At 41.2% G+C, this 26,964-nt stretch overlaps 1 protein-coding gene across 1 annotated transcript; it reads right to left on the bottom strand.

Moving 5' to 3' along the window:
- Positions 1–52: 52 nt before the first annotated feature.
- On the bottom strand, positions 53–26,556 carry ZBTB10 (zinc finger and BTB domain containing 10). The gene is made up of 5 exons (XM_062641592.1): positions 25,291–26,556; positions 17,362–18,259; positions 5,458–5,631; positions 3,870–4,045; positions 53–1,311 (listed from the first exon to the last, which is right to left on the bottom strand). The coding sequence occupies exons 1-5, from the start codon at positions 26,215–26,217 to the stop codon at positions 1,006–1,008; spliced, it is 2,481 nt and encodes an 826-aa protein (XP_062497576.1). The 5' UTR covers positions 26,218–26,556; the 3' UTR covers positions 53–1,005.
- Between the last annotated feature and the right edge of the window lie 408 nt (positions 26,557–26,964).

The raw sequence follows: 26,964 nt of genomic DNA, 5'->3' as shown, positions 1-26,964 counted from the left end.
CCTAGTGTCCAATTCACATCACAAACTAGCCAAAAACTGGACAAGTAAGAAATTATCAACTGAAAAGTTGTTTAATATGACACTTTCTCCATTTCTTGTATTTTTATTCTACGGGACTGAGGTATACACCAGGGAAGTCAAAAAGTCTGAGAGAAGGGGGCCTTAGAGGAGGAAGAAAACCTTATTACATCAGATACCTTTTAGCATGACTATCTCTTTTGACTAACTGGCAGAAGAGCTACCCATGCTGTGATCAGTTTATTATTTCCATTATTGGTCATTTCTTCTGCAAAACCATTTTGGAACTGACACATCAGTAACAACCTTCTTGAAAACTCAAAACTGTGAAGAAACAGATGCTAAACTAATGCCATTATTAACTTTTCCAGTGCTTATCACCTATACCATCTGCCAACACAGAGCCACAAGTTTCAAAACCCAATTTCAATATGGTGTTGGCATTACCTGTGCTGCATATTTAAATTATTGGCTTTCATCTACCAGCATATGGGAGAGGTAACGTTTGTATGGCAAAGACATGCTTGTGGAAACAAGAGCCACTAGCCCAAATTAGATTCTCTGGCTCACTGACAAAGTAGGAGTAGATTTGGGAAATCTGTATTTCCATACCAAGTTGCAATTTTCTTCATTCATGTTAACAGATACATGAATGTGTAACATACGTACAGTTACTACTATGTCTGAATAGGACCCAAGTAGCTATATCCTATAAATAATAAAAAATACATTTTTCTTTTGATAACTGACTGTAGATGTGAGGACTCTGTATAATTCAACCAAATGGTTGTATGCTGTACAGTCCTGTGCAAATATCATAAAAAAATTAATAATCCTTTTTTTGCTATAAGGCTTTGACCCTACATTTTTCACAGCAACATAACTACCATCCAGCCTGTACCATATTTCGCAAGCCTTCAGTCCAAAAAATTCAAATAGTCAATTCATATAGTGTCCATCTGTGGCACCTTGAAGTCATATGCTCTGTCAGTCATCTAAAGGCATACAAGCTTCTGCAGATTCATCCCATCGAGACTGGTCATTCTGTTCTTCTACATCATCACCAAGCTCCTCATCACCTTCTCCCACTTCATTTTCTTCATATTCTTCATCCCTAGGGAAATCTGTGTCCTGTACCTGGTCTGCTCCCTCCTGCCCTCCAGGTTGAGATTTATCTGCACAGTCTACACAAACGCCGTAACGTCGTGATCCATGTCTTATTCCAACACTGGCTGCCAGCATGAAAATCTTCTTACACACCATACATTTATACTTTTTATCCTTTTTATGCACCTACGGAAGAGAGATATTAACAGCTGAAAATATGCCTATCAGGTTGCACTGGTATACAGGACTAGAAACCAGTAATTGCTAATTAAAAAAAATTCATTTTTTTAACTCTTCCAAAAGATACCCAGCACTGTTCAGAGAAAGAAGTACTGCTAGAGGTCCTTTTTGACTCCATAATCTATTGCCTACAACCAAGCTAACTGCTTACTGTTCAGCAAGAAGCTGAATAACTGCCTGGTTCATAAGCAACTGAATGCTCATTTAATGACTATTCAGTGTACAGAACAAAACTCAAAGCCAGCACTTGTGCTGTGCACAGGGTCATCTCTCATCTAGAAAACTGCCTTTACAATTTTAAGTCCTAGAAACTTCAAGAACAAGCAGGAGTTAAATTGTGTGTGAATTCAAAGAGCTGAAGAAGCCTCCCCTCCCAACATAAGCAGACCCAACGTCACCTTTCCAGGTTCCTCTAGGGAATTCTATGTCCTGTATTTAGAGTGAGGTTGTGTGTAAAATCAGGAGGCTGCTGTTGGCTGACTTGACTAAACTTGAATTTTAATTGAACTCAGGTATATATGTTACTTATACAATTCACAGACGATAGTTATCCTGGAAAAAAACTGAGTTGAAAACTTCTTTCTTCTATCTGGTGTCCTCACAACAGACTACAACTATTTATTCAACCATCTTACCTGAGGTCACACTGAAACAGTTGCCATTTTAGATAAAACAAATTCCCACCTGGATGAGGGGAAAAAAAAACCCAAAACAAACCCAAACCCCAAGGTCAAGATACAAATAGTCACTTTAGTCCCGCTGTGTAATCTTTACAACATGTTCCCCCCCCCTCAGCCTCTAGACTTGTCATGATAATGTTTCACATAAAGCAGAATGTTTAATGTGTTTCTTGGAGGGGTGTGAGGAGGAAGGTGTTCCAGCTCCATCAGGGAGAGTACACTTCAGTGAAAGCACAGGGCCGTATAGAACTTACTCTATAGCTTTCACCCTGTATGACTCCAACTCCTTTCCTGGAGAGAAGTCTTCAGTCATAAAGTGCAGGACAGAAACCTGACGTCCCACTCTACACCTCCTAGTAGACTGACTACTATCCACTGTTGCCATTATCTGTGGTGAGCCACAAAGGAAAAAGTAAAGTAGCTGCTGCACCACCAATAAGGTGGTATTTATCTACCCTCCCCATACCATTGCTACCTCCATCACTGCAGTCATCTATGCATGCTACACAACAGAATGTCTTTCGGACATCAGAGGTATTCTTGTTCCTTCAGGCACCTAAGCCTTCCTCCTCCTATACCACCTGGTGAAGAAAGGCAGCAGTAGGAGGGTGGAAAGATGTATAGCTGGTTCTAAAATTTACATAGGAGCTATTAATATATGCCTTTCCTACCTGTACAGCAGTTTAAGCAGTACTTAAAATTACTACAGTGGTCTTAGAAATACCTGCTAGAATTATATCCTGATATGACTCAGATTATTGTTTACTTTTAATAATATTACTGGCTAACAGAACGTCCATTTCATGATAGCAAAAGCTAAAAAATAAAGTTAGGAAGACCTGCACAAGAAGTCTTTCTGCATCTGCATTAAAATTTGGAAGCTCACCACCACTCCTCCCGCTTGCTGAGAAACAAAAAGCCAGTTATGAGGGTATTACGGAAACTTATGGAACACCTTCATGAGAGAGCAAGGTGATCCATTGATTCTCAAAGGACTGAGGAAAGCTACTAAAATGGAGTAGTGCAATTTACCCCATTCCATGTACTGAGTATCTGCAAAATGAGGGCTTTTTTTAAAATCACAGTTTAGAGAAATGTAATTTCCCTCTCATCACCAACGTGATCTTGCTTTTATTACTCCCGTAAAATATACCTTGGATTTTCTATGTTAATATCATAATGAAGTCATTTCCTACAAAGTACCTGCACAACACCCAAGGCAGACAATACTGTCTCTGGATCCCCAGATAAACAATGCTCAAGTCAAATCCCAAGTTATGCAACATGCACAGGACAGTGTAAGCTCAACTGCTGATTATGGTAGTGGCAGAATGCAAGTCAGAAGGACATTTACTTTCTGCGTTTTTCATTCTTTCCTAAATCTTAGAGCAGACACTATACTATAGCTTTGTCCAGCTGTGAAGTATTTCAGAACTTCACCAAGATATGTTGCAATTGCTGATTAAGTGTCCTCACAGAAAACGGTGATGCAGCATTATAAAACAAGATGTGCTATTCTACTGCAGTAACACTAAGCCAAGACTCCCTTTCATTACCCATAGAATACTTGAGATATAATGCATCTCTTTATCACATCTTTATCAGACTTCCAACTGTCTTAATTGATGCTGCATTTTCCATTGAGATAGAATACTAGAGGTGTAGTTAACATGAAGAGATGTTTATCTTCACTCATTTTAGATTAAAACAATTTACATTATGGCAGATCAGAGAACAGTGTTTCTTCCAACTTCCAAAACATTTGTAACAAATGCAAAACCCACTTGTACATGTGCACACATACACACACTTGAGGTTACCTACCAAGGAATGTCTCTTTACATGCTCTCTTCGAGTAAACAGCTTCCCACAGATGTCACAACTGAAAGATCTCACGCCTGTGTGAATGAGCAAGTGTCTCTTTAGTGTTCTCCTGTATTTGGCTACATAATTACAGTGTGGACACTTCAACTTGTTCATGATTAAAGCAGAGGAATCACCTACAAGATAAGCCATCAGGAGAAAAGATGAAGAAACACACAAAAAAATAAATTCAGTATGTACTGTCTGGTGCACAAAATTAAACAGGTGCCAAAACAATAAAGCACCCACATGACTTTGCATCAGCCAAATCACAGCAATGTCCACATCCAGAAACCACAAATACTGGTAGGTCCTGCATGTATGATCTTGCTAGAAAAATAACTACTTGTAACCAGGGATTTTTTACTACACAACTACAGATCAATTCTTCGAAAAGAAATTTTATGTAAGTTAGCTACAAATTAGCAGTATTCTGTTTTCTGGAAGTCACTCATACCAGAAAACACTGTATTCTGGATTAGAATGCCTATATCCAAGATGCTGCCTCCCAGTTTCAAAACCCATCATAACATGGAAGTTAAGTTTGCTAATATTAAAAAATTTGCTTTGGTGTATCAGAGCACTCATGCAATCTGCATGACAACATAATGTTACGTGCTTCCATGAAGAAATGTAAGTTTATCAAGGTACACTGCACTCTTACACACATCAACAGGGATATGACAGACAGGCTGACATCAGGGCCGTAAAATACATGGAAATTTAATGGTTTAAGACCAAGAAGACCTCCTAAAACCCAAGGTCTAATCCCTTGCCTGCTACTGAATTTCACCTTCTAACCCAATTTCTTCCTCTATAAAAATCAAAATATTTACAGTAAACCATAAACCACATCCCAGTAACAGCTCAAAGTTACAGAGAAGATGTAGGCATTACTATTATCCAGTCCCTAAGATCCTCTTTTCACTGAAGATTATATAATTTAAGGATCTAGCAATAATTATTTTAGATCTGATGGTGCTTTTGTTTTCAGACGGAAAAATAATTTCCAATAATTGTTTGTTTGAACTATTAATAAAAGCACACAAATGGCAAAAGAGTAGAAGATGCAACTAGGTTTTGCTGAAGAGGGCTTTAGTTATGGCTGTACTGAATTCAAAACCTTTACTGCAATGAAGTATTCTTAATAGCAGGAAGTATGTTCAGAGATCTACCTTTAAAATTATATTTAACTTTGTATCTTCAAAGTGTTGAGTTTCAAAGCCCATTTATCTATAGCTAGCTTACTAAGGGGAAGGGAGGAGGGAAGCCATCAGATCATTAAAGACTTCAAATATCTTCCTATTCAGGCACAAAAGCTGATCTAAGTCATGTTCTGTTTTTACTTCTCCATACATCTGAATTCTTCTCCCTCCAAGGAAGTATTCCTATTTACGTTACCCAGAAAGGCAAACGAAGTGGAAGATAATGATGTAAGTACTTGATCTTATAAATCTCTAACCAAATTAATCAAATATTAGCAGCAGTGACAGAAGATAACCCCTATGAGAGGCAAAAAACCAACCTCCTCTCCATCACATATACTTGCCATTTTCCCAAGCTTCTTTTGGCCAAGATTCTGGCAGCAGTCCATACTTGAAGTCATTTGAAGTACCCGGCAACAGTCCATACTTGAAGTCACTTGAAGTACCCGGCAGCAGTCCGTACTTGAAGTCACTTGAAGTACCCGGCATCAGTCCATATTTGAAGTCACTTGAAGTACCTATTACAGACACAGTCTTACTTTAGCTTCCCAGGTTCTAATCAGTCATGATGTTTAGTGAAATACATACACTTTTTAAACTGTGACAAAAAAGTTTCAAAGCTAAAAATAGTACTTATCTTTTTTTTGCACACAATCTTCAATACTGAAATGAATAACTGCATTCCTAATTTCAATTAAATGAGACTTTTGAACTACTCTGAACAGCATCATTTTTTCTCCCTGTCCTGCAAAAAATTCAACGCCTTTTTCATACTACAGGAACTTCAATGGTAAGGATATTTATTCCTTCACTATCATCATGACAGGGCTAAAAAGTTTTCCACTGAATGCTCTTTACCACTACTTTGTGCAGTGACTTCATCTGGTCTACCACAGGCAGTCAGCTGAACAAAAGTAAACGTTTTCAAATGGAGGTGTAATTTTCTTTATTGCCTTAAAATATCTCAGTGGTATATTAAGTGCTTAAAAGTACCTTTATTTGTATGAAGTATCCTACAGCTATGTCTAAACCCTTTTCTGAATAATCATCTCCATTACTCTATAACCACATCAAATCAAGAGACCACAATTACTCATAATATACCATCTTAAAAGACTAGTTTGCATATTTACATTTGGTCTTTAGACAAGCTCTTCATGCAGTCTGCATGGTCTTCATAGCTTTTTCCCCACTTTAAAAGAACAAAATAATTCAGAAGTGAACAACGCCTTAAAGAGATCCTTGCTTGTTTAATCCGATACTTTTGTAACAAGGAGGAATTGTATGCGTGAACATGGAATCATTACTACACATCACAGAGAACTATAAATAGTACATAAGAAAGCTACACTAGGCATTTGACAAAATTGTATTTAAGGGGCAAAGACTCTTCTGGCCAGAGTGCAAATCATTCTTCCTCTCTCCCCCAGACAGAAGTTTGTTGGAAAACATGAACTTATAAATCCATTACTTTCCTCACAGGCACACAGTTGTTAAATAAACAGACTGCAGTGGAAACTGGCAGATTTCCTTTCATTTGTCTGCATGGTGCTCAGGTCCTCACACCCGGTTCCCAATGTCACCCATGTGAGAAGGCTTGAGAAGGGCTTCACAGCAAATAGATACATTTTTACTTTAAAGTCTGAGACTGTACATTTTAATATTCCAAAGACTCTATCCTTTGTCCCTATACTGCTCAAGGATTTTCCTGGGAAAGGAAATTCTCTTAATGTAAACTACATGCAGCTCATGGTAAACTGCATACTGAAACACTCCCTCCCAGCTTAGTTTTACTTGAAAAAAGTACAGATTACAAATCCTTACAGCATTAGACATATACAGTAGTTTCATTTACTGCTCAGGCAGCATTAGATTTGGCAGCAGTGGGTTCATTTGCAATATAAGATGGCAGTTCAAAAGGATACCAATTAACAAATAGGAAGTTTATAATTCTATCCTATCCATTAGACAATGACAAACTATGATCAAAGCTGTATCATGACTTCCAAAATAAGTATTCCACTGGAGCTTTTAAAAAGCAGAGCTTGAGCGGTCGAAGGAAGAGAAATCCCACTGTTCTAGCTCACGCACCTAGCTATTTTGGTATAGAAAGGAAGAAGGGCAAAGAGAAGGGAATAAATCTCCCCCTCCTTTAAGAAACAAAGTAGTGAGGAAATTTTTTTTTTCTTTTATTATTGACTCTAATAGCTGTTATGTCCAAAAGAGGCAAGAACTCCTTACACTAACTTGGAGCTATGGACTCCAGCAAAGGCATCACAGAGCAGCTCAAGGAATAGAACACAGATACCCTACAGACATGCCAACTACACATTCCTTTGAGGTGAGCAGTCAAACTTCCTTCTGCAACACACAAGAAAGGATTAGTGAGAAAGAGTGATACAGTCTGGGCAAGAGCAAAGATGACTTCAAGGCTAAAAGCCTCCAAATTAAAGCGGGCTTCACGAATTAGCAGGAAAAAACAAAACCAAGCAAAAATATTCTATAATCTGTATTAAATATTAGACATTTTCTTTATAGGGTCTTCCCCTCTAATAGAACTGTTCCATCTTTAGTTGACCAGAAGATGAATGAGCAAAATATTTTAATCACACACACCTCTCTTATGGAAGGAATTATCTATGATAAACAGATGTCATGTATATGCTCTGCGTAGCAAATACCACGTAGATTTCTTCAAAATAAGCATACATCAAAGACTGACCATAAATAAGAGTTGTACCAAGCTGAGCACATTTGTAACACTGTCACTTTGACAGCTCTTCTGGATCCAAGAGAACACAAACTGAATTTCGTTAGGAACATTCATACTCACACCTGGTACTGAAGTCTGAAGGAAGTTAGGAGCTCAAATCCCCGCACAGGTCTAGATCTTAATGTAAGACTCGGCATAGAGCCAAACAATTAAGAGCTGTAGCGTAGATAATAGCTTCTAAATCTTTCTACCTCCAATTTTAAAAGAAAACCTGCTATAACATGAAAGAACACTGGCACTGATACCGCAAAAGATAAGAGGTTGCTACAGACACTTCAGTCTCTGCACAATACAGGACTAAGCAGATAACTAAACCTAATGCTTACTCTTAGAATAATTCGTTGACCTAGAAAACCTGTTTTCTATATTAAGTGCACATACAATGCGTCCAAAACAACAAGAAAAAGGTATTTTTTTAATGCCTAATGGCTCATCCATATAGGAAAGACATGATTTTCCTATAGACTGGGAACTGGAAGTCCAATACCCAGCCCCTGCTAGGTTTTTCCCAAGTAGACACAGAACCTACAGTGAGACAAGCTTCTGGCTGTAGCTGAGCCAACTGTAAGATGTTATGGACCCCTCTGGCTTGTAACATCTGCTCCCATTCCTCCTCCCACCCAAGCTACTGCCCCCTGAAATCTGCTTGTAAAACTGTTCCTGTCAGATGACTTTGCTTGTGTTAAGTAACATGACATAAAAAACAGCACTGCACAGACAGACATACTGGGGAGGTGGGGGAAAGAAAATACATTGTACTCTGTTTGTTTCCAGAGTACTACTCACAGCTTTAACCTTGCTTCTGAAAAGGGGTCAAAGCATATTACTTCTCAACTGCCTCTTGCAACAGAAGGCTCAGACAAATTTAAGACATTCTGCCAAAGCAATCTTACGTACTGATCCAAACTGCTCTTTATTTTCACTATTTCTCATTCATGAGAACAAACAAACAAAATAGTTTTATTGCCTTGACTACGGAGGCAGACCTATCACTATGGAACCCTGACACCACCAAACTGATGCCAAATATACCATCCACTTAGTTATCATTTATTCCCTGAAAAACTCCTTCCTGAGAAAGGAGTGCCATTCACATTAGAAAACTATTTTGTTGCTCTCTTCCCCACAAAGGCTAAATCAGTGAAACACATGATAGTAAGAGTTTTCCTCATCCAGGCCATTTATTTGTGGGGGAGTTATTGTTCTCCAGGGACTATCACAGACTCAAACAAAAACTTAAGTCCAAAGGGACCTCTGAAGGTCACTGAGTTTCAACCTCCTGCTCACAACAGGGCTAACTTCAAAGCTGGACTGTATGTTGCTTTGGACCTTGTCAAGCTCTAAAAATCTACAAGGACGGGAGATTCCATAAACCCTCTAAACTATCTGCTCCAACACAACTGTTCTCATGGCCAACAGTTTCCTTAATATACAACTGAAATTTCCTTAGCTTCAACTTCTGATAATTGACTCTTGGCCTTTCCCTGTGCACTCCTGAAAGGCAGCTAGGTTCATTTTCTCTTTAATCACCTTACGGTGGTAAAAGATAGCAGGTAGATGTCTCTACCTTCTCCATACTAAACAAATCTAGTTCCTCATGTTCTCCACCCCCCTAACCACATTAGTGCCCCTTCACTGGAATCCCTCCAGCTTGCCAGCATGCTCTGGGTTGCCCTAACCTGGGCATAGAATTTCTAATGTGGTCTTGCCAGTCCCGAGTAGAGGAGTATTCCCTCAGCCTGTGGGCTATGTTCTTGCTAATACCACCACCATGAGGCTGGCCTTCATTGCTCCTAGGATGCAGTACTGACTCATGTTCAGCTTGCTGTCCACAAATACCTGTCATTCTTTTTGACAGTTATTACATAGCATTCAGCTTGTACTGATGCACTAGGCTGTTACTTCCAGATGCAGGACTGCACATTCATCTTTGCACAGCATCTTTGGGGCTCCTGTTCACCAATTCCTGCAGATTGTTGAGGTCCATCTGAACAGTCACCCAGCCCTGCCCTCCAGCACAGCAACGTTTCCCACCAATTTGATGTCATCTGCAAACCTTGCAGACAGCATCTTCTGTACTACTATCCCCATCACTGATGAAGATATTAAACAATATGAGACTCTGCTAGTTATTTTCAGGAAAAGAGCCCTCCTTGACTTCACTGTCAAGAAAATAAATTCATCAATAAACTTCAGGACTAAGTTGGAGCTCAGGGGCTAGATCACGAACACTGCCAACAAGTCAATTTAAGGATGTACCTCAAGTTAACTGTTAATATAAGTAGGACTTTCAAGGAGATAACACCTGAAAGGCTGCATGAAACTCCTAGAAACTGACTGCCATTTAGAATTAAGATTCTTCAATACAGTAAAAGCCACCAACCACTCTAGATACTCTGATAACCAAATTAAATGTTTTGGCATCATGTTCTGTTCCTGTTTCCTTGCTAATTCTTTGGAAGCGTGACTGCAGAACAAATCCAAGGAAATAAGTTTGATTTGTCCTCAAAGCTGTCAGCTTCTTCCTAATTAGGGGGGTAAAAAAGCATCAATTAAGAAAATAGGAAAATTAAGTTTATTTTCATCTTAGCCCTAATATAAGGGGTTTCTACGCAGTAAAGCCATTACTTCCTTTGTGCATCAGCATTAGAGAACTGCTACTGCTACCATTCTATAAGCTACCTGTTGTAGCTTACAAACACATTTTCTTGAAGAATTAAATGTCAGCTTGAATGACAAGAAATGGAAGAGCGTCACAACTGAAGATCACTGATGTCACTGTAGTTGACACAAGTACACTGAGAACAGATACAGGTTTTCATTTGTACTTATATAAGTAGATAAGCACAGATACCATTGCTGTATAGAGACTGCTTCAATCCAAACAACTTTTTATGCTAAAACAGTGAAAGGAAATGTTAAGGAGATCTTCATCTTAGTGTCTCTAATCACAGACAGTCTTAGAAGCAGTATCATAACTGACCAAACCCCTTGTGTTGAACTGGTATCTCAGCAGCATTTATTCTAGACTTGTTTTGCCAAAGCCTAACTGTGTCCAGAAATACCAAGGAATTTTGTCTTTACACCAGGCTTTTAAGCCAGGTACAAGACAGAGGCACAAGCCTGTAAAAAGACCAAAATATAGGAAAAAAAAAAACAAACCTGCCAAACACAAACAAATGAACCAAAAAAAAAAAACAAAAACACCCCAACCAAACTAACTAAAACCAATCACAAATACTTCCTCAAGAACTCTGCATAATAAAATCTGGGAGTACCTGGGAAAATAAGTTATTCAGTCTGGTACCATGCTCTCCTCACAAAGTAACATGCAACATTACATCCTGAAGAAAGGGGATCAACTCAAGTCATAAGTAAGCAAATGTGTGAGATTGACTTTATTTATGTAGCTCATACTTTGCATGTACATGACTTGACAACAAAAGACAGCTGCTGCTTAACAATGGGCTGGGTTTTTTTTTCCAGCTTTAAAGATCACATCCCCTCAATACCACCCTATCCTCACCCCACCCCCACCCCCAGCAGTGGTACTACCGGAAGTGACTAAAGTTCAGCAATTGTGGCTACATTTTTACACTAAAAATGGCAACTCTGATCTTGCTACATTCCCTCTCCACTATTCAGTATAACAGAATAAAGCTTGCAACTTAAAAAGCCGCAGCAATGAAGGCTAGCATGGTTCAGGTGAAATTGACTGCTAAAGCTGTACTACCAGAACACATGTACCGCAAGCACTACAGTGAGCTTTAGGGTAAATACACAAGTGTAAGCTTGCTATGCTATAGTATTCCAACATTTCACATAAACTTTCTACTTTGAGTACATTTCTGGTTGGATACATTTACTGATACCTGTCAGAAACTGGCACAAGTAAGAAATGCTGCCTACCTCTCTCCTCCACCCCAAAAATAACTACAAGTTATGCACACAGTAATTCCAGAATGTGCACAGAGAATAAATGGTTGGGCAGTGAGCAAAACAACTCATCAGGGAGAGATCCTGAAAAAGAGAAGCTGAAGAGAAGTCTTCTAGCCAAGTTACTTGCCACTTAAAACCTGTTCTACTCAGCTACCAACACTGAGGACGACCTACTCCTTCTCTCAAATTTAGAGCAGGCAAAAAACCAACCAACCCAAAACTTCAAAACACGCTAAGCCTTACAAGCCCAGAGTAACTGAACTGATGAATTTATACTTTTATTATGTTCACGACAACATGACTCTAGCTTAGGACTGCTCTCTAAAGACTTACGGTAGTGTAACTGAATTGGTCTCCAACGCAGAAAACCTGAAGGGTACCTACCATTGGTTTTCTGTACTGTATCAGTGAAGCATAAAGCGTATTTTAAAAAATACACTGTAGTGGACATTTAGCTTCATAAATATCATATGGGAATGGACAGATATGTGAAGACAAGCATGTAGTAGGAGATAAAGAGGCTGTGGATAAATACACTATTTTCTAGGGTAATTACTATCTGGAAAAAAGCTTTTAAAGGAAGTTGCATTTTAATTTTCATGATAGTTTTTTAAGCAAAGCTCCACACTACTCTGAAAATCAGCTACAATCCAACAGGACTTGAAACATCCCACTGCTCAACTAACAATAAAATTAATTAAAATTAATTAGATTTGACTTACTGGGCTACATCTCTAAGATGCAGAAGGGAAGCTAGCTGAAGAAATAGTACAGCTAACTTCTGTGACTGGAGTTATGCCCTCAAATTAACTAAGAAGACACAAAGGCTTTTCTTTTTTTTTCTTTAATGGAGTTGCTGTCATCATCATCATCATCTGATAAACGAGTTAGCAGAAAAATCAAATCAGCACTTCAGATTGACAAAGAGAACGTATTCCCTGCACTTCATGAGCACAGAGACAAGAAGGGGTTTGTCAGGTAGGAAAGGCATGTGGACACCACATAACCTTCCCCAACCCATCCACCTTTCCTATATGTGTTATGCTGCCCCCTCATGTAGTTCTGGTCACAGTTTTGGTCATGACTTTATTTGTAAGCAGGTTTACCTGATGCTTGTATCCTTCTGAAAAGTAGTTGCTTCTATAACAAGTTGAATTAAAATCTTTAAGAATGCTCACAAACTCATTCAGAAATCTTGTTGTTCCACAAAAGGGCTGTTTTCATCCTGCCCTTGGTATCCTTTCCCTAACCACCAGCACCCCCCCCCCCACTCTCCACCCATCTCCCCCAGTATGATACAGCATTATCTAGCCTAAAAATCATGGTAACAATTAATCTAGTGGTAGCTTTGTAAAGATGTTGGGATATTACATACAAGTCTCCTTTGTCAGCTCCAGAAAGCATAAGCATACACTTCTCAACTGTGTTCTGAAGCCTGGGGATAAGACACTTGCACTCCAAAAAAAACAGACCCAAATGAAAAACAAATTCAAGAAGTGATAGACATTTATAAAAAGCCAACTTTGAATGGACATTAAGAATGTAATGAATTAGAATCACTGAGGTTTTGTGAACTGGAAGCCAAGAGATGCCAATTGTTATTTTCACCATGGTAAATGGTCAATTGCAGGATGTACCACAGCTCTAAACAATAAAGACATTTTTAGCAGATTATCAACTGCTAGGGATGGGAAAATAGCAAGATAGCTGTAACTTTCAACATAAAGAAACATGGCTATTGTAATCAGTACAGCTAAAACTGAAGAAAGGCTTGAAAGCTCCAGCAAGAGTAGGTAACTGAAGTAAGACACTACATGTAATTTAAAATCCATCTCAACTTCATGGAGTTTTCTCAAGCTCACCAAAGTGCTACTTTTACAGAGCAGGTGTTAAATATAAACTCACTGGACAGCACAAGGTAAGGGGAAGGAGCAGGTGACATTTCCTTATGGATACCTGGAGGAAAATGCACATTTGGCAAGAAGCAGTAAAATATGTTTGTTTTACTGGGACAAGAGCAGTAGCAGATATTTCAGAACACTGTTATTGTTGATTATCTAATACTTACCTAGCAGTACCCAACTGGAAAGTCCATTTACTACAGAATACACGGTAGGGACTTCTGGGGTAAAATTTCACAGTGAGAAGAGTGTTCTTAGATAGACCATAGGTATGGTAGTAGGGAAGCCTTTCTCACAAAACCACCAAACAACCCAAAACTATAATCAAGGACACAGCAACTCACTTTGCATGTAGCAGGACATATAACCACAGCTGGTGTTGGTTTCCCCCATCAGTCCATGACAAAGCATAACAGAATCAGCTCATTCTTTCCCTTTTAGCTACCAAAAAGTGCACTCCTTAGCTTTCATCATAAGAATTTGCTATGCTTTTTTTTTCTTCTCACACCATTGTCTTTTATCTCTTCCAGAAGAGATTTTCTTATGCATTTTTAACTCCCAGTTCCTATTATTTTTGGTAGCTTTTCATCTCCACCAGAAATTTAATCCACAACTAAAAAGTTACCGTATAACCTGCAGGTTACTCTACAGCTCATTCTTGTCATTCTTCCAGTTCTTTACTCCTCCCTCTTCCACCTTTTCTTGGGCATAGAGGAAGCAATTGAAAGCAGAGCGTTTAACGGTAGAATCTATCCACAGAGCAAAGAAAAATTTGCCAGAACATAGGGGAAAGAAAACTGAATGCTAAAGCACAAACTACGGGCGAAAGTCAAGCTATACCAAGACCTGCTTCCAATATCTCTTCTTGTCTTAAACAATGTGCATGTACACAAGAACTTCATAAAAGTAAAGGTCTTACAAAAATGCTACATATGGCTTCCAAAAATAGCTCTAACACTAACAGGACATATAATTTTTAACTTAGGACCAATTATGTTGCTCTCTAAGAGTACCAAAGAGATCATGAGTTGACACAATAAAATGAACTTCCCTTGTAATCATGGAACTTTCAGTGGTTTTGGACAAACAGCACAGCACAAATTCAGTGTGTTCCTGGCCTCTAATACAGCTCTTTCCATTAAGATGTTGCATGGATGTATTTTGTAATTTAATTTCTTTAGCACAGTGACTTAATGGAAACCTTGGCGCTTCTGTCCAAAAGAACTGAACAAGGACTGAACTTGTTTAACTGCATTCTCCATTATTTCTTCAAGGAAGCTCCACAGCACATATTCGAATTATGCAGTATGCAAACATGTATTTATTTCTGTTGCTGACATCATTTAGTGGATATAATCTCTGTGGTGTTTCCAACAGAGAAAGAGGCTGAATATCTACCCCACAAGTACACATACTAAACTGTGCCAGAAACTGATGTTTGTGTAGTTAATATACAGGTCCTCAGTTCCTACTCCAGTCCTTCTGCTGCTCTTTTACATGTCACAGCAACTAAGTTTGTATTAGCAAGTAGTACAGAGCAGCACGGGCAGATGTCTTTTGTGTGGGTGCTGTGGACTCAACATCTAAAGGTGCTTTAGTTAAGGCTACATCTAACCTGGCAGTGGATCTGTGTGCAGTCAGCACACAACAAGCATGTTTCTGAAAGGCAGCTCCTATTTTCACTTCGGCCAGAAGAAACCTTAGAAGAAGCTTAGATGGCATGAGAAAAATCAGGAAACTCGCTCTAGAAGTGCACTCTCTCCAGCTGAACTGCAAAGCTAAAGTAGATCTACCCACTGCATTCAGAGATGAAGACCAGAGATAAGCAAACCCCTGAAGCAATTACAGAATGAATGGTAGCTCCTCAGCACAGCTGCTTCTCCAGAGCTGCTCCCTGGTGTGCCACACTGCTTGCCAGCTATACAGATGCATCTTGTACTGGCTTTCCCTGCTCACATGCTAGATGTATACATCCATAGCTCCACTCTTCATTACTCTATGTTGTCACAAGTCACTGGTGCTCATGCACATACACAGCAGGGTACAGCACAGAGTGGAACGATCGCATGCCCTCTGCTGAGCTGCTCTTTGGCTATTGCGGGCTTGCACCTGGGTACTGCCAGCCACGTGGATGGGCATTTGCACCACCATGGGCAGAGGCACTGCAAGGCCCCAGGAGAAATGACCTGCCCCTGCCATTACTGAAAGCATTTATTTCAGCCTTGTTTTTGAACAATTCTGGGGGTACAGGAGGAAACAATGGTCACCCTTCCTTCCACCAAAATAGAGGTTCCTGAACCCTCCCAGAACTCAGGCTGCTTTCAAATCTGTTTTGTCACTGAAACACAAAAACATCCAGAAATACTCATACCCACAGGTGAGAGTGCTTTTTTGCTTTTTTTTTTTTATTTCCCCTCTCAATTCTACCCCTTGAGCCTGAGAAGCAGAGGATATCTACAGTGCCTTGATGTCTGAAGGGGGCATATGTTTTAAAAAGCTTTTCCAACAGAAAGAACTTGGTTCCAACCAAAGAACTTGGTTCCACGTATGTCTCAAACCTACCTTTGACTCCTGAACTGCAGTACATTTTCAAAATTGATAATTCATCTAAAAGCAATACAGGTAAATGGCAGCACTTCAAACAGATACTTCAACTATTCACACAGTATAATAATAATTTAAAAAATTAAAAATCTGAACTTAATTATATTGCCCTAAATCCCAATTATACTGTGAACAGTCTTGCTTATAATTCTTTGTGTAATTGTATCTGTTTAGAAAACATATTTAATCTTATTCTAGCATTTAGATTAACCACAGATCTTTAAGGGAAAAAATATCCTGTGAATTTACTCTCTGGATTTGACTAAACAATAGTTCAATAAGAATATATTCCCTCTACTATATGTCATTGTGGCATCTCTTTCCAATCAGTTTCACATGTTTGCTTTAAGAGTTTCTATTACACTAACGAGGATTGCTCTATTTTGTAGCTTCCCACATACCCTACCATAAACAGCAATAAAAACTTGACTTCTATTTGTGTGTAACACTCAGATGAGGAAAACCACCAGAAGGATCACAGAACACGAGGTCAGAATGGACCTCAAGGATCATCTGGTCCAACCTGTACACACTTCTAGCAGTGTAACATTTTTTAAAAGCTATAAAAGTTACACAATCCTGTCCAATGTAGCTATTTTCCAGCACAAATTGATGGAGGTAGAAGCCCCTTTTGCTAGTGCAGGAAAGGAATTTATAACAGCCCTTTCTCCCTGCGCAACCAGTTAACATCATCAGCCACCAGTTCTCACTCCTCAATTTTGTGCCTACTAGTGACTACAGATTAAATGTAAATGTAAGAACTTTAGCTTCTACTGCTGGTAACGATCCCCAACACAAGCATGAAAACACCATGTTACACACTGCATGGCACAGGAGTGCCATTTCTTTCTCTAGCCAAAGATACACTGCTGTGCCCTAAGGCACAGAATCAGGTTTAAAGCAGATTACTACTTTAGTAACTTGGCTGGTGTGCTACCTTTACTGAAAGATCCTATCCAACACACCCTTATAAAAGTTACATTGCCATATACTTTATTCAAACAACACAATTGACATTAAGCAAAATTTACCTGCTTCTTCTTTAATAAATGACAAATCTTCTTCTGGATATGGGACTGATGGTTGCAACACTGAGCAATCTTCTGAGTTCTCTTCAGTATTAGGTGGTATATTATAAATAAATCTCTTTGCAGTTTGGTTTTTCCTTCTTGCTTTTCCAGGCTCTTGAACCGATTGTCCCTGTGCACCCATGTCATTCCATACAAAAACTTTTCCTTCACCTTGTGATTCATTCTCAGCCATTTCAGGTGAGCTGTCCTGGACCCAACTGCAGTCATTCATTTGGTAACTTTCCATTTGGCCCTCATCAATCGAGTAACCATCGTTCTCAGTTTTTATGCTACTTGCCAGGTTGGTAAGGTTTCGTGTTGCCCAGAAGCTGGCAACTTTCTGATCCCTTGGAGACAAACCATCCCTACTAACAGATCTTCTGTTGTAATCCACTACAACGGTCTCCGGAGCTTCCGATTTTATGCTTATGTTTAAGGCATCTTTAATGAAGTTGCGGCAGGACTGGACGACCTCCGTCATCTGAAGGTAGCTGGCCACTGACATCACTTCAATGGCGTTTTGGCTCGTAAGCACGAGGTTACCAGAATATAAGAAGTCCAAGATGACAGAAAAACCTTGAACAGCAACAACGTCTAAATAGGTAACAGTGGTTTGGTTACGGCTTTCTTTGTTTGTAAAGCAATACAGAGTCTTAAAGAAGCGGCTGCCTGCAACCAGGATGTTCTTGTGAGCTCTGAAGACCCTCCCACTCACCACAATATTAACATCACAAAGAATGCCTTTCTTCCTCTGCTCGTTGAGCTCTTGCAGGAGCTGATAGCAGTAAGAGTTCTCATTTGGCCTGTTGTTAAAATCACAGTATCCTTCATTATTCAGTTCTGCCGGTAACTCTGACTCCTGCAATTAAAAAAACCACAACCATAATTACCTCTTAATGAACGCTCTCCTTAGTCCTCCAACACTATAATACGGATATGAAACTAAACTCACAATAATTTTACTTAAACGATATTTTGTTATTTATGTTCTTGGTCACAAAGGCAGGCAGGGATATATAATTAAAAAAAATACACTTCTGAAAACTAAGTATCACGATCTCATTCTGCACCCTCTGCCCCCAAATCTGACACAAAACCGGAACCAGCAGAATTCCTTGAGGGCAAAGGAAATGACATTTTAGACAAAAGTAAGAACATTTAGTTGAGTGTAAAGTACTTGTTTTTCTTAACCCACATACATATATTAAAGACCCAGGAGTCTCTAAAGTTTTTAAATAGATGGTTCTCACATATCTAACTCCCAGCTCTTCCCTAGAAGTCTCCACTTAAATAGGCAAGTAGAACCCTGATAAATGATTCAACATTTTCTCATGATGAAAGATGAATACATAAAGGTTAGGTCTGTATCTCCCAATCTGGCTTGTATGTTTTGTATGTCACTGAAGCAGTTATAATAGCAGATGTATTTCTTATACAGTTCTACACATCAAGTATTTATTCTTTATTTTCTAATTGTGGCATAGTTAGGATTAAACAGCTGTATTACATGACAAGTGACAGAATATTGCAGTGACCAAACAAAACTTAAGCTTCCTTACATTATTTATCTGTGATTTTCCTGAATCAAGCTCCACTGAAATTTTCTTGTAGCAACACCTTTAACTAGTACATGCTTATTACACAGACAACAGGTACTTATTTGTCTCTCTACAACCTTTTTAAGATGTGATCTCAAATGTGGTTTGAAGATTTTGCTCAAAGCACTATCAGACAAACCAACACCAGGAAATTACTTGTTATGAAAGATTAGTTCAGACAGTGAGAGGCTGGTAAGTAACAAGAGATCTGAACTGGATTTTAGAGCACTTAGAAAACTTTAAACTGAAGTTTAGACAATGATAACTCAGAGCTGCTACAAAGGAACAGCTAGGAGGAAGCAGAAGACAACAGAAACTAGCAGGTTTGACACCATGCTTACATTCACTGACACATGCTGCCATCAAGAGCCGCAATGATGAGTGTTTTATTTTATGCTGGATCTCCAAGATTCTCTCTTCTTCCCTAGCAAATAACAACAGAACTGGCTGGCTCAAATACAGTTTCGGATGAGAGATGAGCTTTTGCCGACTCCATCATTATTTTTACCTCTCATTTCCTAAAACACAGGAAATCACAGATCTGGGGGCTAGAGGTATCCTTAAAATTCAACTGCCTCAACATTTCAGGTTGAAATCAGCATTAATAACGTAATGCTAATGCTGTCATGAGCCATCATCTATAGTGGAGCTAAAACATATGTTGCAGATAAGCACTACCCTTAATCTGGGACTATGGCAGAAACCAGGTATGTTAAAAAATAAAAACTCACTTTCCATCACACAGGAATTAGTGCATTAAATTAATACTCACCTCAATATATAATTTCAATGTGGATCCCTGGAATGACAACAGAAGCTGCAACTACATCATCTAAAATGATACTTGCATCTATAGGCAGCAAATAATGCCCAGCATAACCACAACAGACACTGTACCATTTCAGCATCTCCTGCAGAGATGTTTCAGATTGCTGTCACACTGAACTTGTGTCTAAATCTCTACCCTACTCAGAAAAACACTTCAGTGACAAGGTAGAAATAAAAGCAACTAGTTTCTGAAAAAAAAATAAAAAAGGCAACAGATCTTTGTCCAACCTTGGCCTAATTTTTTCCTGTGTACTTCCTTACATACCCAAGTACTCCACCAGATCAGAGCTCTGAAACAGAGTGTATCCCAAATGTGTGACAGCTATGTCTATCACTCCAAGTTCTCAACAGATTTCAGATCTGGACTAGCTTCCCGTCACTCCAGCAACAGAGTACTGCGTAGTTTCAAAACATCAATTACACTGACTTTGGATCCGATTAAGATAAAATTACCGTATGCTAAAGTGTTGTCACTCTAGTCAAAGTCAATCATCAGTGACTTGCACCTCATATAATAAATGTTAGGTAGATGCTATTACAGCTGACAATTTGATTCTCTGAGAACATGTTAAACACCACATAAAATTTAAAAACAATCTGCAGCCATTTTCTTTTTACACATGTTGGATTCAAAAATTGAGAGAGATACGTAACATTTTAACTGAGCATGTGTATGTATCCAGTCAAGCTGACAGAAAGAGAAACAGAGCTTTACAATGGGGGTGTTTTGTTGTTTTCCTAAGAAGGAAACAAGCCATCATGGAAAAAGGAGCTGTGGATCACAGAAGTGCCACAGAAATTCAAGACTGAAGTTTTCATTATGAGAAGACCACAAGACCAAGTGAAAAATAAGAGACATTATTCAACTAATGTCCAATCTATAGGTATGTGTGGTGGCGAAAAGAGATAGACATTACAGCTTTGCAGAAATGGGTACAATAAGATTTTTAAAACTAACTGTAATACTGGAAACAACTGTTTGCCCGCGGGTATGGAAGTAGCTAACCCTAATACCACACCTCAAATGAAATGAAACTGTTACCAAGCCTCTGTACAGCAAGCCTGACAAGTAAAACTGACATTTACCGTGAGAAAAACGAAATAAACAATGTCCCTTTGAGAGTTTTAAGCACCTCCCCTCTGCGCAAAACAAGTACAATACAGTTCAATAAGAGGTAAGGTTCAAAAAACAATTACAGAAAATCAAAAATGTATTTTTAAGCTTCTGTTACTTTTGCTGTGCTCATGGCACATCATAAGAGTACAAACTAATGACATTCGCTTAGACTGTATTTTTCAGAATACAAACTGAATACTAGCATCACTCAATATTCCTCTTCCAACACCAAACTACCTTATACTTTAATAAAAAAATATCTAGACTAAAAATCAGGAGTATTTCAACTTTTTTTTTTTTGTAGAATCTACAGCATTATAAGTTGAAAAACTTCTTCCTGTTGGTGAGATCAAGAAGCCATCTAACAGAACAGAGACCACTCAAAGAAACAATGTTGTCCTCATTTTCAATTAAGTTAGACTCATCTGAATACACCTAAATTACTTTCATATGTATAACTCACTAATTAAACTTGCCTAAAAGCTAACAGGAGCAGAAAGAGATGACAAATCTCTGCTATTAGAAACTTGCCTTTCCTTCTCTGCCTGTGACATCTGCATATACTCCGTCCCTGGGAGCAAGAACAGTGAGGGGTGAAAGAAGAGAGAAAAAGAGCAGCAAAACCAATCTAACCGTAAGCTCCATCTCAGACAGAATGAAAAGTAGTTATGCCACATTTTTTGCAATCCCTTCCCCACTACCACACCTTACTCTACAGCAGCTCCCTACACCCCCAAATTAATTCTCATCCTGAAAAATGGATCCTCTAACAAAAGAGTATCGGGAGCACGTGCTGCTACAGAAGAAAATTATCTCAAAATATGGTCCTATCAGCTGCACACATAATGCTCTTCTACTGTTTTGCATGCCTTTGCATTTCTGTGGGCAATGCTAAGGCATGTAAGCGATTTCAAACTATCCCATTAAGTGCTTAAGATCCAAACGAGTAGTTCGAGGAGGTCGAGTAAAAAAACATGTAAAAAACCAAACAAACAGTAAATGACAGTCCTTACTCTGATGGCCCGACTCCTCAACTTCTTTGCTCTGCTAAGAGTAATTCAGGATTTTAACTTAGAATACTACAGCATAACTCTTACATCTGAAGCATGACTTCTATTCATCACAGCTCACAAAACCCAAACAATTACAGTTCACATGATAAAAATAACACATCAAAGGCCTTCCTCCTTTTGGAGAGCTTCTGCTTTAAACCAACATGCCTGCTAGGCTGGAGAAAGCTTTTCTGGCAGTATTTCCAAAGCTCAGCTTCAAATTATGTCCAGAGAGAAAACGTTTTAAGAAGGTTCTTCGAGAGAAGCAACCCACATCAGCCAATAAATCTGCATCTGGGGATCTAAATTCATCACAGAATTAATTTTTTTTTTTTACAGTGATTTCCCAGTAAATGTTTATTTAAGATTTTTGCAACACAATAGTTTATTAAAAAAAAGGTAGTTTCAAGCAGATTGTATCATTTGCTAAGCTTTAAAATGGAGACATTTTAAAAATTAGAATAGAAAAAATAAGTCAAGATTTTTGTCTTAGAAAGAGGCACCAACTGACAGCTCAATACCCTCAAATTACAACAGCTGCAACCACTTGTGATGTATTTTGGCATTCCAAATTAAATGTATCCCAAAAATAAACCAAAATCATCACTCATTTCTTCATGAGTGTAATATCCAACAGACCTATAGAAATTCCCACTGTTTTACTGTCTCAACACCTACAATTTCCTTTTCACACTCAAACAGTGGCATTATGCCATATGTTTATTAGCAGCTGCTAAACATGCCCTGCAGTTGAAGCTTGTCAAGTCAAGAATACATGTGTGTTGTCTCTAAACACAAAGGCTGAAAGATCTCTCCTAAGTTTCATTAAATCTAAATGGCTTTTCTGCCTCATTATGTACATTGGAAATATGGTCAGGGTACAAATTACCTACTTTTGTTCCAAGTATCTGGTATCATGGCATTAAGGAAAAAATGGGTCTATTGTTTTGGTACTTATTTAAAACATGTATCAAGAAATTCAAGTGCTATTAAAAGTGTGAAAGCATATGGAAATTAAACAGAAAAGCCAAAAGAAACAGAGATTCTTGATCACATTTTTGATTAACCAAGTGTAACCTCAAGACAGAAAACTACACTGACTCTCGAAAAACTGCAATTCTTTCCCTTGCCAGAAATTTTTAACTGAAATGTAATTGCACAGGGATGCATCCAGCAGTTTACCCACTTGAAAACACCGATCTCTGTACAGCTACCTCACAGAAGCTTATCTTTAATACAGCACAAAAGAACTACTGATGCATCTCACCCGCCCTACTGTTTCATTTATTACAGTTACTACAAATACTTTTTCTTAAACTCTCAGTGGTATAAAGGCTGAGGCTTATTGTTTATAAAGATACTCATGATAATGGAAGGCTAATCTTCAAATAAATACTTGCATGAACTTTCAAGCTACTGTGGCACACGAGCCAATAGTACTTCATCCCCCTTCCGACCTCCCAGTATTTAGCAGTCTTACAACAGACTAGGCATAGGAACACAACGAAAAAGCTACTAAGTTCAATAGGAAAAACTGTTTGGAATAGATTTCAAATTTTTTTGTTTATTTGTAGCTTACTGTGAGTGAAACTTCTGAAGTGTGGTATGAACTAGCCACATCCAGTAACAGTTAAGGCTACGCTATAATGGGACATATCTTCAAGACTAAAAGTTAGAAACTAGGCAACAAAGTGGTAAGGAATATACTGCAAAAACATTTTTAAAAATCTTATTTTCAAAGATACAAAGAGGCAAAAGAAACTAATTATGAAAGTTTCAAAATTAGAAACAAGTTATCTAAAGCAAGTTTGGCTAAAAAACAAATCCCAGATTGGAGGAAACTGATAAAAAGACCTACTGCCACGAAACGTCTGTAACAATAGCTGCCTTAAGAGATACACTTACTAAAAAGGTAATTACTCATCTTGAACATGAATGTTTCATTTGTAAATCCAAAAATATTTGATAACTGATATTTATGCTCTGTAAGGTTTTCCTTGCGGTCCTGCAGCAGTTTCACATAAAACTTGCGTATCTTTTTCAACTAGCTCTAAGAAAACGTATGTCCCACTTAACATTTTATCTGCCATCCCGATATCCTAACTAAACATCAGAACAGCAGCTCTTGTCCAAGGTACCCCGAGCTCCTTAAAGCACTCAAGCAATAAGATCCATTTAACTACTGCACTACAATTTGGACTCCAGATACAGCAGTACAACCAAGGTGGTGAGTGTTTTAATTACAACTTAGCTCTAAACAGCGAAAAACGGAGCGATCGAGGGTTAATTACAGCTGACAAATCGAGATCAGCTCAACAGCTCTCGTATTAGCCTAACCTGAAGCACGTCGGTTTGTGCCAGCTGAAAAGTTTAACGCCAGGTAGGCGATCCGAGGGAACTTTTGCGGTGCAGCCTTTCCCTTCCTTAGGAGGAAAGGCTGCAGAACGCTGGCGATTGAGCTCAAGTAGTCTATAGGAGCTTTCCATCCACGTATGTTGTGGAGTTAACGCTGCCTTATTCGTAAGAGCAACCAGGAAACGTAGTAATTTTAAGTTTAGCAGGGAACATGAAGAGCTTCACTAGTCCTAAAGCATCTAGGAGAGCTGGCATATTAACATGGCTTTCAGGAAACCACATGTTTATCTCTAACACACACCAAGCAATTGCAGACTTCTTGCTCAGTAACTCAATCTAAAGCAATACAGTCGAGAATAAAAAAAAAAAATAAATAGAAGATTGACTACCCAGAGTTATCCGATCAGTGCGCGGGGACCACACCATTAAGAACAGCAAAATAATTCTACCTTCACGCTGGCAAGTACCCATTTCACACGCAGTCGGTAGCCGGACAGTACCCCCTCCTCCCCGTTACCGCAGGAGGAAGTTGTAACGAGTGTTTTTAAATCAGTGCTGCGACACTATTTGCACGCAACTTTTTTTCCCACGTTACTGATTTATCTTCACAACATAAACTAATGAAAACAGCACTCGCTCCCTTCGAACGGGTAACGTTAACCAGGCACAGCCATAAACAATAGTTCGCGTTCAGGGGCCGCAAAACGACAACGCTGACAGCGCTGTGACCGCCCAAACCCCATGGAAGCGTCACCCCAAACCGAGAGCCGCCTCGACCCCCGCGCCGGGGATAGCAGAGCACCGCGCCGAGCCCCTCAGGCAACATCACACGCAGGAAGCCATTCAACTAAGTTAACACACGTGGGCATAAAAAAAAACAGCCACCTAAGCGAAAGGGGAGCCCGGCATCCCACCCGTGCTTAACCCGCCCCAACTCTACCTGCTCGGGGTTGACGGGCTCGTTGAGGCGATGCTCAGCGGAGAGGTGGTGCCGCAGGAGCAGAGCACGCTTGTAGTTGCGGGTGCCCTTACAGAGCTCGTCGTGTCCCCCAGGCAGGGGCCCCCCGGCTATGATGAGCTCGGGAGGCGCGGCGGCAGCCAAGGCGGCCGTGCACCAGGCGCAGGACATGAGGCCGGTCTCCTGGCAGTAGTAGAGCCATGGGAACTCCTTGAGCCAGGAGCCCTGGAAGGAGATGTGTAGCTTCTGCAGAAGGGACTTGGGCCTGGCCAGCGGGAAGTGCTTGATGCTCTCCCCCTCGCCCGCGCCCACGCTGCTGCCCTCCGCCTCGTCCCCTCCATCGCCGCCCGACCGCCTGCTGCTGCTGCAGCTGCCGCCCTCGGCCCCGCTGCCGTCGCCCAGGCTGCCCCCTTCACCGTCCTCCTCGTCGTCGCTGCTGTCGCTCAGGGAGCCCCCGTCTTGAACCAGCTCCTTCCCCTCCAGCAGGCCCTCCGGCTCCAAGCCCTCCGCGCCCTCCAGCTCCATCTCCTCGTCCGCCCCCCGCCCATTGAAGTGCTTCCGCGGCCAGGCCGAGGCCTCGCAGCCATTGTTAGCGCCAGACGGGGCGGCGAGGAGCCCCCCACCGCCCCGAAAGGCCAGTGTCCGGCGATTTCTCTCGGCGAACGTGGGGCCGGCGGCGGGGGGCAACACGGCGTCCTGAGGCAGCAGCAGCTCCTTCTCGTCGGCGGCGCCCTCCAGCTCCTCGGCCTCCAGCCCCTCCAGCTCCACTTCCTCGTCCGCCCCGCGTCCGTTCAGCGGCTCGGGGTCCTGCCGGTCCCAGGCCTCGGCCGCGCCGCCAGCAGCCGCCGCCGCGGTGACGAGGCCTCCGCCGCGGAACGCCAGCGTCCGCCGGTTCATCTCCGCGAACATGGCGCGCGCGCGCCCCCCGCCCGCCGCCGCCTCGCGCCCCTGCCCCGCCGCTTCCCCGCCCGGCCGAGGGCTCTGCCAGCGGGAACGGGGGAAGGAGGCGCCGGCTGCCGTGCAGGAAGGGCGGGGGTGGCGGCCGCGAGAAAGACAAGAGTCCGGCCGCGTCTACCCCCCCCCCCCCCGGCCCCGGCTCCGGCCTAGATCACTGCCGCAGGCTGCCCACAATGGATCCCGCTCGGCGGCGCTTCCGTCCCTACAGGCCCCGGATCGGGTCGAATGGCAAATGAACAACGGGCTGTTCCCACAATGCACCGGGAGAGCCGCCGCAGGGGAGGGGGAGCGCGAGCGGGGGGCGGGCAGGCGGGGGGCCGGCGGGGCGGGAGCCACACATGGGGCGCGTCACGCACCCCTGCACCGCCCGCGCGCCGCCCACCGCACGGCGGAGGGGGGAACGGGGCTCAGCGTCGACCCTCGCCCTCCCGCAGCGGGCCCGCAGCCCCCGCTTCTGTCCCCCGCGCAAGCGCAGCGTGAGACCGGCCGCCGGTTCCCGGGGCGGCCCGGCGGGGGCGCGGCTCAGCGGTACCGTTAGGCGCGGCGCGCGCAGCCCGCACGTGCCGGCGGGGCGGGGCCCTCCGCTGGGCGAAGGCTCGAAGGCGCGGCCGGTAACGGGGCGGCTGAGAGTAGTGGTGATCCTGCGCAGCTCCCCCGCGGCTGGCAGCCTCACTCGGGGAGGGCGAGAGGAGTCGCAGG

The sequence above is a fragment of the Pezoporus occidentalis genome, unplaced genomic scaffold, assembly GCF_034315485.1.
Source record: "Pezoporus occidentalis ecotype Australia unplaced genomic scaffold, CSIRO_AGI_Poc_V1 ctg69, whole genome shotgun sequence".
Taxonomy (NCBI): Eukaryota; Metazoa; Chordata; class Aves; order Psittaciformes; family Psittacidae; genus Pezoporus; species Pezoporus occidentalis.
This window is presented reverse-complemented; position numbering and strand designations above follow the sequence as displayed.

Excerpts from the sequence above, each read along its gene's own strand:
- ZBTB10 (XM_062641592.1), bottom strand. The coding sequence starts at position 26,217 with ATGTTCGCGGAGATGAACCGGCGGACGCTGGCGTTCCGCGGCGGAGGC. Across the intron at positions 5,632-17,361 it reads ATTTATTAAAGAAGAAGCAG|GTACTTCAAGTGACTTCAAA; the intron begins GTAAATTTTGCT and ends TGTCTGTAATAG. Across the intron at positions 1,312-3,869 it reads ATGTAAAGAGACATTCCTTG|GTGCATAAAAAGGATAAAAA; the intron begins GTAGGTAACCTC and ends TCTCTTCCGTAG.